General features: G+C 35.2%; 1 protein-coding gene across 3 annotated transcripts in view; it reads right to left on the bottom strand.

Moving 5' to 3' along the window:
* Positions 1-1,331: 1,331 nt before the first annotated feature.
* The window catches only part of KIF20B (kinesin family member 20B), a 73,701-nt gene continuing 61,049 nt past the window's right edge, over positions 1,332-13,983 (bottom strand). For 2 of the 3 annotated variants that reach the window (XM_033404840.2, XM_033404842.2), the window contains exons 27-34: positions 13,301-13,477; positions 11,161-11,307; positions 9,565-9,762; positions 8,704-8,772; positions 6,901-7,002; positions 6,133-6,283; positions 2,715-2,857; positions 1,332-1,583 (exon numbers count right to left, since the gene is read on the bottom strand). In XM_033404840.2, coding sequence (XP_033260731.1) covers positions 1,506-1,583; positions 2,715-2,857; positions 6,133-6,283; positions 6,901-7,002; positions 8,704-8,772; positions 9,565-9,762; positions 11,161-11,307; positions 13,301-13,477 — 1,065 coding nt within the window. In that variant the 3' untranslated portion in view covers positions 1,332-1,505. The remainder of the gene's footprint in view (positions 1,584-2,714; positions 2,858-6,132; positions 6,284-6,900; positions 7,003-8,703; positions 8,773-9,564; positions 9,763-11,160; positions 11,308-13,300; positions 13,478-13,983) is intronic. The other variant, XM_049696506.1, reaches the window with a different exon arrangement.

Raw genomic sequence — 13,983 nt, 5'->3', positions numbered from 1 at the left:
TTTTGATTACTGATTGCTTTCAACTTATGCAGACTTGGTGTTATGCTCTGTTAGTATAAGCGTGTGGAAAGCCCAAGGTATTTCTCAAGCCCTTCCAATTGTCAAACTGTCTCCTTTGCAGATGTTGTTGAGGCTTGATTTCAGTCTACATTCTGGGATGTAGACACTCATTTACAGTATGAGAGCTGAAACAAGAAGCCAGTGTAATCTTGTTCAACCTTAGCTGGGAACATGCATGTTGGGTGACTAAAATTTTTTGCCACTCTGGGGATGTCTGAGAATGACTACAAAAGTGCCTAGGTACTGATTTGGGGATGACAAATAAATTTTAGCAAATAAGCAAATTTGTAATCATGTAATCTGTGAATAATGAGGATCAATTATATATATACACGTGTGTGTGTGTGTGTGTGTGTGTGTGTGTGTGTATATATATTAGCATGAAACCATGTAGCATAATAAAAACATGTTCATGCTTAAAGAGGTTTCAGTTTTAAATTAACTATTTTGATGGAAATTTTCCCCAAACACATATAAGTGTCTCCTAAACAAGACACCAAAGATAACTTTTATTCCTGTCTCAGGGACATGATTATAGTAAACAATGCTAAAATCCAATGAAACCTTAAAGGTTTCAGATGCATAAATGTGTGCTCTTAAAAAGCCCCAGTTGGCAACAATTCTTGAGGCCTCTGCTTTGTTTTTTGTTTCTTGTTGGTATTTTTTTAAACCAAAGCTTAATATACGTTAGTTGTGTGAACTTGAAAAAGTAAATTTTATGGGTCTCAGTTTTCTCATCTATAAAATGAGGAAAGTGTATTTCTAAGGTCTCTCCAGGTCTAAAATTCTATCCTCCCTAGATAACAGTATAATTTTTTGGCCTCTAGATGTTATCGCCTCTTCCCTTCTAACTTTTTGCGTCTAATCTTCTGTGTCCTGGAAAAATCAGAAAACCAACTCTATTCAATTATTTAAAAATAAAAGACATTCTAATTAAAGGCCTGAGATCTTTTCTAAATTATGTGCATACATATTTTAGCAACTAGAAGACTTGTACACACTTACTCCCTGAATCTCAGCTATAATCCAAACAGATATGTAAAATTACCTGTATTTCCTAACAGATACAGTAAAAGCAATTCCTAAAACACTGTTAAATATAAGTAAACCAAATTATCTGACCTGTGATATCTATGTATAGAAAAACAAACAAAAAATAACAGCATCTTTCCTAGGCTCCTCACTGGTCCCATGCCTGGGATAACAGGAAAATACATACAGTTTGAAAAGAAGCAATTATTTAAAAGCCTTAGAAAAGTAGACAAGCAAACTTACTGTTGACTTATTTTCTTTATTGAATTAAAATTACACTATTATAAAATAGCAATGTACACACAAAGGGATTTGATGCATCATAGTATATACAATTATCTTTAAAAGGTCAGGATGCAAGTTATAATGATTATGAATATAAATTTTATATTAAAACATTCTCCATAAGTGATTTATTTGACTGTTTTGGTTCGAAGTCGTCGTTTGAGAATCTGATGATCACTTTCTTTCACTTTATGGTCCATAAAAATCTGAAATTAACAATTTCATAATTTTTTATAAATAAAAATAAAAATGAAAGCTTGCTTACAATTAATAAGCTATGTTCACGTTCCATGACAGTACTTTCTGTCCTCCTGGACTGCAGATATACAATCTTCTATAAAAAAGCATGTCTAAGGTAGTAGATTTTATAAAAGATTCTTTCAACACTACCTAATTCTGGAATTAAAATAATCCACACTTTTACTGAATTCATAGCTTGAAATAATTACTAAAATATTTGGAGACAAGTGCCTCAAATAATTTTTAGGAAATGATTTTTTGCAGTAACAAGTATATAACTTAGAAAGTAGAAACAGCATTATTTTGCAACTAAGAAAAGAAATAACTTCAGCCAAGGGGGAAAATTATGTACTTATAAGACAGATGGAGAAAAGTAACCAAGAGAACAGTACTTCCAAAAGCATGACCTAATGAACCTAATTCTTTACTACTTGCTTCAAGTGTCTGTCTTCTATCTGATAGCTACTGTTGCAAAAGGTCTCTCCCGATTTTTCTTGGCCATTTTCTGTTGAAGGCTTTTTCTTTAACTCCTTTTCTACCTTCACTTCCATCCACTAGGCAGATGCAAAAATGATAGAAAATTAGAACTTTCCCTGTAATAGAACAGCCTGTTCTAAGTAAGGAGAATGAGTCATAAAGTCAGGGTGACAATCTATATAGTCTTTTCTTAAGAAAACCTGGAAGCCTTAGAGGGAAAGTGGGAAGAAATGACTGAATGTCAATTCTATATTTTTAGCAGGCAGACTTAGGGCCAGATTTGTACAACTCTTGTGATAAAGATAATAAGAAAAACAGATGTTAGAAGCCAATAAATTATTAAATAGTGATAATTCTATTGATGGAATTAAAATTCCTCTTATGAGTTTATAAATGCAGATGCATGTGACACTTGTATACATTAATGCAGCGTTTATATTCAATTACTCTAAATTTAACACATCCAGTACCAAAAGTACAACATTTAAAGCGTGTTTTAAGAGATATGGTCTACAGAATAAAAGTTCAAACCATTATATAATTCAAATTGTTATGAATACTTCAGAATTAAGAAGAACATAAACAGTTTTACTTTTAAGAAAACTTAAATAGTAGCTTACCACTTGGCCAGATATATCAATAGGAGATGAAATTTCATTTGTGTATAATTTCCGTTTGGCCCGTTTTGGTCGAGACACATTTTCTTTACTTACTTCTACATTTGAGAGCTTTGAAGAGCTTATTGTTTCAATTATCTTCTTTGCTATGAAAAAAATACATTAGTTAAATCTTGAAATAATTTTCTAACTGCAAATATTTGAAATCCTTAATAAAGAACCATATTAAAAAGAAAAGCACTGCAATTTATAAATGGTAAAAGGACACGAATAGAAAACTCACAAAGAAAAAAGAATTAAATGCCTAATAAACACACAAATTAATGATCAACAGCAAAAATAAAAGGGCAAATAAATAAAATATCACTTCACTAATGTTCAACATATTGAAAAGGTTTGGTAAATTATAGTACAACCAGTAAAACTCAGGCATCTTTAATGACTTGGAAGAGGTTTATACTACATTAAGGAAAAGATCAGGATACGTATATAGTGGACCATGCATCACTAAGAACAATAAGGTGGTAGAGCTAGTTCAGTACTCACATGTAAAGACGTCCACAATGAATATTAAGTGAAAGTAACTTGTGAGCCCTTTACTTCTAGTTAACAAACGTGTGCACATGCACACACAGAGTAAAAGAAAGCAAATTGTTAACAGCTGATTGCTTCTGGTAAGTTGAATAGGAATTTTAAAATTTCTTACTTTGTACATATGCTTTTTTTTTAATAGACACATATTGATTTTAACAGAAAACATACTTCCATTTGGGAAAACTTCTGGATAGAAAATCCATGTACATATGATATCAACTATATATTTTTTTAAATAGAAAACACATTTAAGGAAACATGCTGAACTGAGGTCTACTTGTCAAGGGCTGAGCTGAGCCTGAGAGCTGAGCTGCCAGATGTCAGAGTGGCTAATTAAGACAAGTCAAAATGAAAGTTAAAGCCTTTAACCACTTAACTGCAGTTGAATAAGCAAGAGGCTAGACCTGAGAAAGCGCCAACTCCCACCGCCCTTCTAGATTCCCCTGTGGAATAATGCACAGTCTGGGTCAGGTGGGTCAGCACAGAAGTTGGGGTGATCTTATTGCCAAGCGAGCCCTAAACAAAAGGCTCTTGGCGCTTGCAGTTTTATGGACCTTGGTGCTGGAGACCAGTGGGGAGGGCTAGGAGCGGAAAAGTAGAGTCAGAGTGGAGAACAGTGTCTTCAAGTTTCCCTCCACTTCCCCGTCATAACGTCTTTGGCAGAGATGCCTGAGGACGTTCTCTACTGAAGGCTCCCAATTAATAGGATACAAATGAAGGCACCTAGGCTAGGAATGCAGATATGTGTAAGAGTATGGCTGGCAAGAGACCTGAGTCCTTGACTAACTCCCTTCACAGACTAGGACGCATTGGCTGTGTATCAAGTTTGATGTGGGGACGGTAGCTTTCCCTCATGAGACCTAACAGGTAAAACCTTTGTAATTGCCTAAGGTCAGCCTGAAACAAATCACACATAGGATTTTGGCCTGGAGCTTCGAAATTCCTCACTACTGTGTGCCAACCACTATACTAAGAGCTGAGGATGTAAACTAGACAGACATTTTGCACTTGTAGAGCTTATAGTCTACTGGAAAAGATAATAAGAAAACAAAAAGTTATATAGTTTAAATAATTCATTCTGCACTTTGAAAAGATCACTCTGGCTTCCATGTACTGAATGGATAAGAGATAGACAAAAGGGATAAACTGGGAAACCAGCGTTACTGAGTAATGGATTAACAGTAGTTATCAGAGCAGCAGAATTTTAAGCACTAATCTCTGTTTTCTTCTTCTCTCCCTTTATTTCCAAGTGATCAACAACAGACATGTACTGCAGTTAAAATCCCCAACAGGGATACTTTATATTACTAGAAATAAGTTTTTAAAAATTCCACACCGGGTATATAGGTAGGGAAGCTGTTAAGGACAAGGGAGTCATTACCAGGTGGGTACCTCCCTCTCCTTGAAAACATATTTCTTTTTAATATATAAGCAACGGTCAACATAATTTAAATAAAATACAGAAGTATCTAAAATAACAAGTCCCACCTCTCCAAATTTAGACATTTAACAGTTTGCTGTTTGTCTCTCCAGATATTTTCTATGCTTGTACAAACTATACCTTTCAAAGAATGTATATATTTTTTGAAAAATATATACAAATGGGTCTAAGTCTGAAGTTCCCAAACTGTGTACCAAGACATGCTGCAGCAAATTCACGAGAGCAGCTCCGAATATTTTAAATTTTTGAGGAAAACAGTGACACTCTGTAACTCAGGGTAGTTCAGTTTCAAAAAGATATCACATTACCTTCCTTCTGATGATTACATATTTTGGCAACCTGGATTTTCAGGAGCTGAATTTTCAGTGACTGTTAGGCCTTAAGTATTAACGGATGGAACTATTAGGTGTTTCTTTGGGTGCATGGACACAATGAAAAAAATTACTGAGACATTAAGGGCGCTGTGAACCAAGAAAGTTTGGGAAGCTCTGCGGTTAAGCTTTTACAGAAAGTATTTTTACACAACCAATCTGACTAAATTCAGCTGTCCCTGCTTTCAGTCCTTTTCCCTCCTCATTCTCCCCACCTCCAGTCTCCAATTTACCCTATTGCTACCATTCAGGTACTCTAATGAAAACTCACTCCTTCCTGCCCCCTTCCTCCCAATAATCTCTCCACATTCTAGATGCCAGATGCATATTGCTACCTGTAATTGCCTGCACATTCCCTACACTTTTCCTGGTACTCTATTTGTGTTAAAACTGTTCCCTCTGGTAGATGTGCATATAAATATATATTTATGTATACGTGTATAGAGAGAATATATATCTTAGCACATATTAATACAAAAGTATTAGTATGTCTACATTATATTATAAAGAAAAAAGCATTAAGCAACTGAACTCAATACATATTTATAGAAATATATGCTTTTGATATATATGATTAGGTAATGTTTATACATGCAGAGAAAAAAACAGTAGGAGAAAATATACCATAATACTAACAGTGGTTATCTCTAGGAGGTATAATCTTCCAACATTTCAACACCCAGGTTAAATCCCATCTCTTCTATAATATCTTCCCATAGCCCCCAAACAAACAGCTCTCTTCCTCCAATACTACCATGCACTTTCCTTGTATCTCTACAACTATTACATTAAGCAGCCTTCTCTGCATCAATTACTTAAATACAGATCTTTCTCTTCCATTACCCAGTGAACACCAAGGCATATCATCCTTTCATGTTTCCTCCCTAAATACCTAACATAAGACACTGTCTACTGGAAATATAATAGTCACTGTTGTTGAGTTTATACACCAATCAGATATTAGAAAACACCATATATCTAACGTAAAAGGTCATTTAATTAATATTCTGCAAACCTTTTGATTGAAGAATAGTTGGAGAATGTTGTAAGAAATCTCCAAATTTCTGTAGCGTTCCTTCTTTTTTCTTAGCAGGCACGTTTATACTAATTGTGGATGCCTGACTCCGTAAAGAATAAGTTTTCTTAGATGATGGGCGTGTGGAAACCTAATAAACAAACACTTCTTGTTATTGTTGATGAGGAATGTTAGAAGGAAACAGTTACAGCCATAGTTGAATTAAAGCGGTCAGGTACAGGTTATGAATTCTCAGGCAGGGAACTTGAGATTAAGAATATAAGGAGAGGGGGGCTTCCCTGGTGGCGCAGTGGTTGAGAGTCTGCCTGCCGATGCAGGGGACACGGGTTCGTGCCCCGGTCTGGGAAGATCCCACGTGCCGCGGAGCAGCTGGACCCCTGGGCCATGGCCACTGAGCCTGTGCTCCGCAACAGGAGAGGCCACAACAGTGAGAGGCCCGCGTACCACAAAAAAAAAAAAAAAAAAGAATATAAGGAGAGGGATGAAAGGGCCGGAGAATGAGTGTGATAGAATAATAAGTCAGAGGTGAACACATCAAGGGGTACCTGCTACTTGCCAAATGCCAAAGGTTATATATTCAGAGCTGAATTAGATGAATAGAAAATGAAAGACAAATAAGTTATAACTGGACAATACCCAACTTCTGAATAATTATTACTAATCAAATTTGACATTTTTATTTTCATCTTCTACTTTATAAATGTAAGTTATGAAAATGGTCAATTTTGGACAAATTAGAAGACAAACCTTTTGTTCCTTTTTGACAGAAGAATTTCTATGCTCAGAAACAGGGGACTTCAAATTAGTTCTGGGTGTAGCATTCTTCTTATTTTCAAAATTCACAAAGTCCTAAAAATAATGAATTTCAGCACTGATTAATTTCTTGACAGTGTTTTCTTTCTCTCTCTAGACTCCAGGGGAGGAAAAAAAAAGAACAAAAGCAAACTAACAAACAAACAACAACAAAACAAGAAAATGGTTCTTAACCAGGGGCAATTCTGACGCCAGGGGACATAGGCATTGTCTGAAGATATTTTTGGTTGTCACTGCTGGGGATAAGGGGAAGGTTTAATGGAAACTAGTGGGTAGAGGCCAGGAATACTGCTAAAAACCCCTTAAAATGTACAGGGCATTGAGCTCTCCTAAACAAAGAAATATCTGGCTGAAAATGTCAATCACGCTGAAGTTGAGAAACCCTGACTGAAGGTACAATGTTTTTTGCCAACTTCATTGAAATATTACTCATATATAACATATGTAAGTTTAAGCGCACAGCATGATGATGCAATACATGTTTCTATCACAAAATGATTGAAGGTATGAATTTTTCACATGCATCATGATGAAATTACATTAGTTAAATGAAGGGATAACATCTTTTATTTGAACCCCATCTTGACAATACAACATAGCCATATATTTATCTACCCTTTTCCCAACTCCCAAATCATGCTGAGCATAACCTCTCATTGATACTTAGTGACACTGAAAACAAAACAAAACTCTGCAGTATAAGCACAGGTAAAACGTGAAAGTTAAGAAATACAATCTGTTTTTGCTACTAAAAAGGCATGACCTCTCACTCTTCTTTTCCCCACTTAATCTTAAGACAAAGTCTTTTGTAGTACATTAACTGAACTGAACTTGTGCAAATATTAATCGTACTAAAGATTATAAGCATAAAAGGAAAAAAAAAAGGCAAGAACAGAAGCAGAGAGATCATGACTGAACCTCAGAATTCAAGTTACCCAGTAAAGTCTTAAGGATCACAAGAAGAAGATTTCGTAAAAGAGGAAAGACAGATGGTAATCAGGGGAAGCAAAGGAAGAAAGATTGTAACTCCATCATACTTGTAGTGTTCAATAAAGAGCTCTCTGGAGTCTTCACTAGATTAGAATATAGCACTGCATAAATTATTTTCCTGAGGACTTTACAACACTCAGTTTATTACAGCAGTAAAGAGCTAGCAAAATCAGTTAAAACTTTTAAGTTTCTACATGGTTTACCCTACAACAATCTGTGTATCTATTCTGAAACTGGGAGTATATGCCGGCAGTAAAATGAATAAAATAACTTTAACCCTCTGAGTATACAACCGATTTTTCCTTTTCCTTTGAAAAAAATGAATCAAGTCAACATAGATGTTAGTCACCATGTTAACAAAGATGATGAAATTAAACTACTTAGTACAGTTGGCCCTTGAACAAAACAGGTTTGAAATGCACGAGTCTGCTTATACGCTGATCGTTTTCAATAGTTAGTAAATGCTACATCCCTACATGATCCGTAGTTGGTTGAATCCACGGATGAGGAACCTCACATACTGAGGGCCGACTGTAAGTTACACAAGATTTTTCTGCGCTGCGGCTGGCACCTAACCCTCATGTCGTTCAAGGGTCAACTGTGTCTTAATGGTATCTAAAGTGTACTAAATATAAATTAAATAAATATAGAATAAAAGTTAACTAAGGAGCTCCAAAACAATCGCTAAAGGTGTTCTATGTGTAGAAGGAAATATGCTAAATAATATTCACTCAGCAAATGTATTACCTGACAGAGAGCCTCAGGAGTATGGTTAATATTATTTCTGCTCTTCCACCAACTTGAAAACATACTACTCTTTAAAGGCGTGAAAAAGACAAGTTGGAAAAAAAGTTATTGTGCCAGAGAGTTTATAATTATAGTTTTAAACATAAATATTTCTGTTAACATAAATATTGCCATTTATTATATACCTACCACATGTGGAATAAAAGCACAACATTTTAAACATATTATATCTAATTCTTTATTTCCGAAAGGAGGGAAGTGAGGATCGGAAAGTTTATGTGACTGGCTAGAATATGATGGAAGGTTTGGTAACCCCACGATCAGAAAGCTGCGGCAGGAAGAAGTAAATAGTTCTTGGCCTACCACTAAATTGAGACCCAAATTTTAATACTGGCTCATAGAAGAGGAATTTCTCTTCTGAAACCAACTATGATCATAGAGACCTAAGATTTTAGTTAAATGACAAAGATTATATTCAAGCAAGTTAGTCGTTTCAGTTTCTCTAATTCCTTTTATCAACCCCTTTTCTCTTCCATTGGAGGGAAAGTGACTGAGTTTGAACAGGACCAGTATACTGAAATAGCTAGCTACTAAAATTCACCACCATTTGACCTGTCATAGCTTCACTAAAAGAAGGAATGATCTATATATTTTAAAATCTATAAGCTTTTTGTTTGAGGACTATTCACCACAGTAATATTCTTAAAACAGTATTAAATATACCATAAACTATGATTTTGGTCTCTAATAGCAGTGCTTATGAATAGGAGGGCAATGTAACAGAGTTTAACTGTATATTATCACTGAGCTTAATAATAATAAGGTTTACTTGTTTAATTCACTTAATAGTTAAGTATTTACCTCCTCCATTTCATTACTCTTCCTCTTCCGGGCCTTGGGAATCTTAACCGTCACTGGTGAGGTACAACCCAGGTGTTTCACTGCCATTTTGTTTGGCTGTAAAGGTGTAAATTGAATCTCTAACTCAGGTTTTGGAAATCGAGTACTTTGATTATTTTCTGTTGACACTTCACAAGAGTCAAGGACTACAGATCCATCCTACAACAGAATTTAAAAGGAAAACAAATCTTATTTGCAGAATATGAATTTCTAAATTGCCAAAAATTAACTGTCTCAATTACCTATTAAAGACAATAAATTGGAAAAGATAAAAAGTTTGCTTGATCAAATTTGCTACAGCAAGGACAGAAAGACTGAGTTATCATCTACTTTCTCCAGGTTTATACATGGTATGTTAAAATTGAGAGAAACTTAGAGATCAGTATTTCCCAAACCTGTGTCATCGTAAGAATTATCTAGAGAAATTGTTTAAAAGATTCTTGGACCCTACCACAAACTTACTAAATCAGAACTCTCCAAGGAAAGAGTCAATGATTTTTAATAAGCGCCCTAGTTATGGTCAACTAAAGTTTGCTGTAAATTCTTTACTGTTCTTCCCACTGAGAGATAGAGTCTCATTCCCCTTCCTTGAATTGGGGCTGGCCTTAATGGCTTCCATGACTGATAGCATGTGGTGGAAGTCACATGATTCTTCTGAAGCCTTGTAAGGAATGGCTTGTGTTATTTCCCCAGATCAAAATGCCTTTCTCTTCCCATTCTCTGCTTGGTAAACTTCTATTCACCTTCAAGACCCAGTACGATGTTACTTTTTCTAATCCACGTCCACAACCACTCAGGCAAAATTGATCATACCCTCCTCATCAGTGTTCCTTCTTAGCACTCTCTTTATAACACTTAGTCCATGAGGTGAAACAAGAGAGTCGTTAAATACCTGTCTTATCAGACTTCTTATTCCTTGAGGATGGCGATCATATCTTACTTACGTCTTTATCCTCAGTGCAAGGTTCCCAACAATGAATGCTCCCAATAAATGTGTTTTTAAAATAAATATTTAAAAAGTAATTTTATTTTCAACAAGTGACATAGAATTTGTATCTATTTCCTAGGCCATCTGAGAAACTACGTTATCCAATGCAAGTCACAGAACCCTAAGCCCACTTCAAACTAAGGAAACTCATTGTGAGGTTATTGGGATTTGCTGATAAAGTTATAAAATGGGTAAAATTTCCAAAAAATGCTATTTAATAGAATGCTTATTAAATGGACTGCTTATGAGGGAAAATAGTCATCCATATTTTATCTTTTGCGGGATTTCCTATTTCTGACCATCAAATTTGTTTATAATCAAAGATCTGTTTGAGATCAGTATCATTTTGAGAGGAAATTAATACCATTTGGGGATCAAATTTCCCCCAAAGAATTGCATCTCCCCTCAAAAGCCTTCAGTTTTCCTTTCCATAGCCAAGAGCACACACAGCTAACTGTATAGCAAGATACCTACAACAACTGATTAAATTATACTTGCAAGTATTATTTAGTAATTAATGGTCATTGGTAAAGAGGGTTAAAAAGTGGACTGTGTTATCAAATACTCACTTCTACTTCATCCCTGGAAATTTCAAAACTTGTTGACTGAGGTTCAGTTTCAACCCTGCCAAAACTTGTTGACTGAGGTTCAGTTTCAACCCTGCCAGGATCCATTGAACTCATATGTCTGGGCTGGATATCCATGGTCTGTTTTTCCTAGTAAGGAAATATTAAAGCAACAAGCCACCGTAACCGAATATACATTAAAATACTTCACCTAAAGAATATAATATCAAGATTTGGGTGAATTAAATAGTGGAAGTAATTAAAGACTTCTTCAATGACCAGCTAACACTCCTTCTTCTTCTCTTTCATCCTCAGAGAGTTAGGAAAGGCTGGGCAACTTTCCAGCCTCTTCTGAATCTGATCTAAAGAGAAATTTGAAAGATTACTTTCAACTTCCAAGGTGTTTTACATATATTCTCTCATTTTACTTTCACTGCAACTCTGAGATTTGGCAAGAATTGTTATTCCTACTTTCCAGATGAAGAAATAGAGAGAAATTAAATAACATGACCACTGTCTGTACTGAGTTGGAGCTTGAACCCCCAAAATCACTTTGATAACACAATTTTGAAAAACTAGAGATGTCTTAGGAATGCAACTATAGCATTAGAGTAGAAAAGACCATACTGATAACTAAACCTTTCCTTGCTGTACACTCTTCATCTCACTTAATCAGTCATAGGGTATGCTCTATTCCTAAACCCTACTTAAGGGATCTATAAAAAAAATCAGAATACATTTTTAAACTTGATAAATTCCAACGTGCACCTTCTAATCACTACCATCAAAATCAAAAGTCAAATACATCTCTTATGTCACCTACCCATAACTGTCAAATAAAAAAGATGCTATTGCATTCATAATGGGGAAAGCAACTAGCATGTACTGATTTCCACTGTGGTAATAACTGTGCTAATTGTTTTACAAATGCTCTCGATTAATTTTCACAATTCTATTAGAAAGACATTATCATCTCTGTTTTAAAGTTTGGAAATGTTAAGTAATTTTCCTAAAGGTCCCAAAACCACACTGACAGCAGTTGATACCTAGTTTTTCTAACTTTCTATTCTGTGCAATTTATACCACATGCTAATATCTCTGTTTTGAGCAGTTTTTCTCTTAGAATCATGAAGTCTTTTGATGTAAGAGACATATACACACAAACACATTTAATTTTATTATTGTCTGAAGGCTGCGGAACAGCAGATTTTCAAATGCAGATTATTTACTCTGAAAAGACTAGCTTCAGATGTACCCTGATTCAATTTACCTGGGAAATAGCTATCTGTGAAATGCAATACTTTCTTTACCTAGGGTCCCTAGCCCCAATGCAATATTACAAAAGTAGCTCCTGGGAATTCCCTGGTGGTCCAGTGGTTAGGACTCGGTGCTCTCACTGCTAGGGCCTGGGTTCAATCCCTGGTTGGGGAACTAAGATCCCTGCAAGCCGTGTGGTGCAGCCAGAGGGGGGAAAAAAAAAGTAGCTCCTGAATGACTCACATCTCCTCACCATTATGCTTATTTTCAAAAACAATTTGTATCTTTATCATAAATTTAGGATGGGTTCAAGTATTTAAATATCACCAAGCATTCAGGCTGAGTCATATTTCCACATTTTAAAGGCAGATTAGGGACTAAATCATCAGTTGTTTATTTTCTAATTATTCTATCTAAGAGATATGACCAAAATATTGGAGAAAGTACTATTTCTCAATTAGTCATTGATGAGTCAACCATAATGATAAACTCTGAAAACTCAAAATTCATGACCAATATCCAAATAATTTATTTTTATTTATTTATTTTTTTTGCGGTACGCAGGCCTCTCACTGCTGTGGCCTCTCCCATTGCGGAGCACAGGCTCCGGACGCGCAGGCTCAGCGGCCATGGCTCACGGGCCCAGCCGCTCTGCGGCATGTGGGATCTTCCCAGACCGGGGCACGAACCCACGTCCCCTGCATCGGCATGCGGACTCTCAACCACTGCGCCACCAGGGAAGCCCCTATCCAAATAATTTTTTCAAACTATGATTCCCCACTGATCTACTTACATTTTTATTCTTTAAAAGTTAATCAATTAAATAATTTTGAATACTTCCTATGTTTAATTTTAAAAGGCATAGAAAGAACATGATTCTACTGACTGTTTTAGAAGTTTCTGATGTGATCTTTTTTAATTGTTCAATTTCATTATCTTTCTGTATATTACTGGAGATCAGTGCTTTCAGCTGTATTTCTAAAGCTGCAACCAGCTGATCACGTTCTTCCCGCCACTGTTGGAGGTTACCATCTTTCTCAGCCAACTGTGCTTGAAGCATTTCCTAAACAGAATATGGACAAAATGTTAAAATAAACCTTGCAAAATTATGAATCTAAGAAATTTCTGAATTTCTAAATAACACAATAAATACAACTGTGAACAGAATATATAACAAATTACGTAGTCAAGTCTCGATAAAATATTTACTTATAAAGCCAAACATATAATGCCTTCATATATCTTAAATGTTCACATTGGGCACTTCTTTCAATAAAAAATTACAGCTTTTAAACTAATTCTAGCATTTCCCCCAATATCTGAGAAATGAGATGGTAAAATTACAATAAAACAAATGACAAAACTAATAGCAACAAACAATAGGGAAATGAAAATTAAAAATACCATTTTCACTGGATTCAAAAATCATGAAATAGTTAGTGGTAAATTAAAGAAAATATGTGCAAGACCTAAACATGACAAATTACAAAACATTGCTGAAAGAAATAAAAGAACACTTAAATAAACAAAGAGAGAATCTGTGTTCAAGGATCAAAAGATTCAATATTG

Source organism: Orcinus orca, chromosome 14, assembly GCF_937001465.1.
Source record: "Orcinus orca chromosome 14, mOrcOrc1.1, whole genome shotgun sequence".
NCBI classification, from domain to species: domain Eukaryota; kingdom Metazoa; phylum Chordata; class Mammalia; order Artiodactyla; family Delphinidae; genus Orcinus; species Orcinus orca.
Note: the sequence above shows the minus strand (reverse complement) of the source record. Positions and strands in the feature narration are given on the sequence as shown.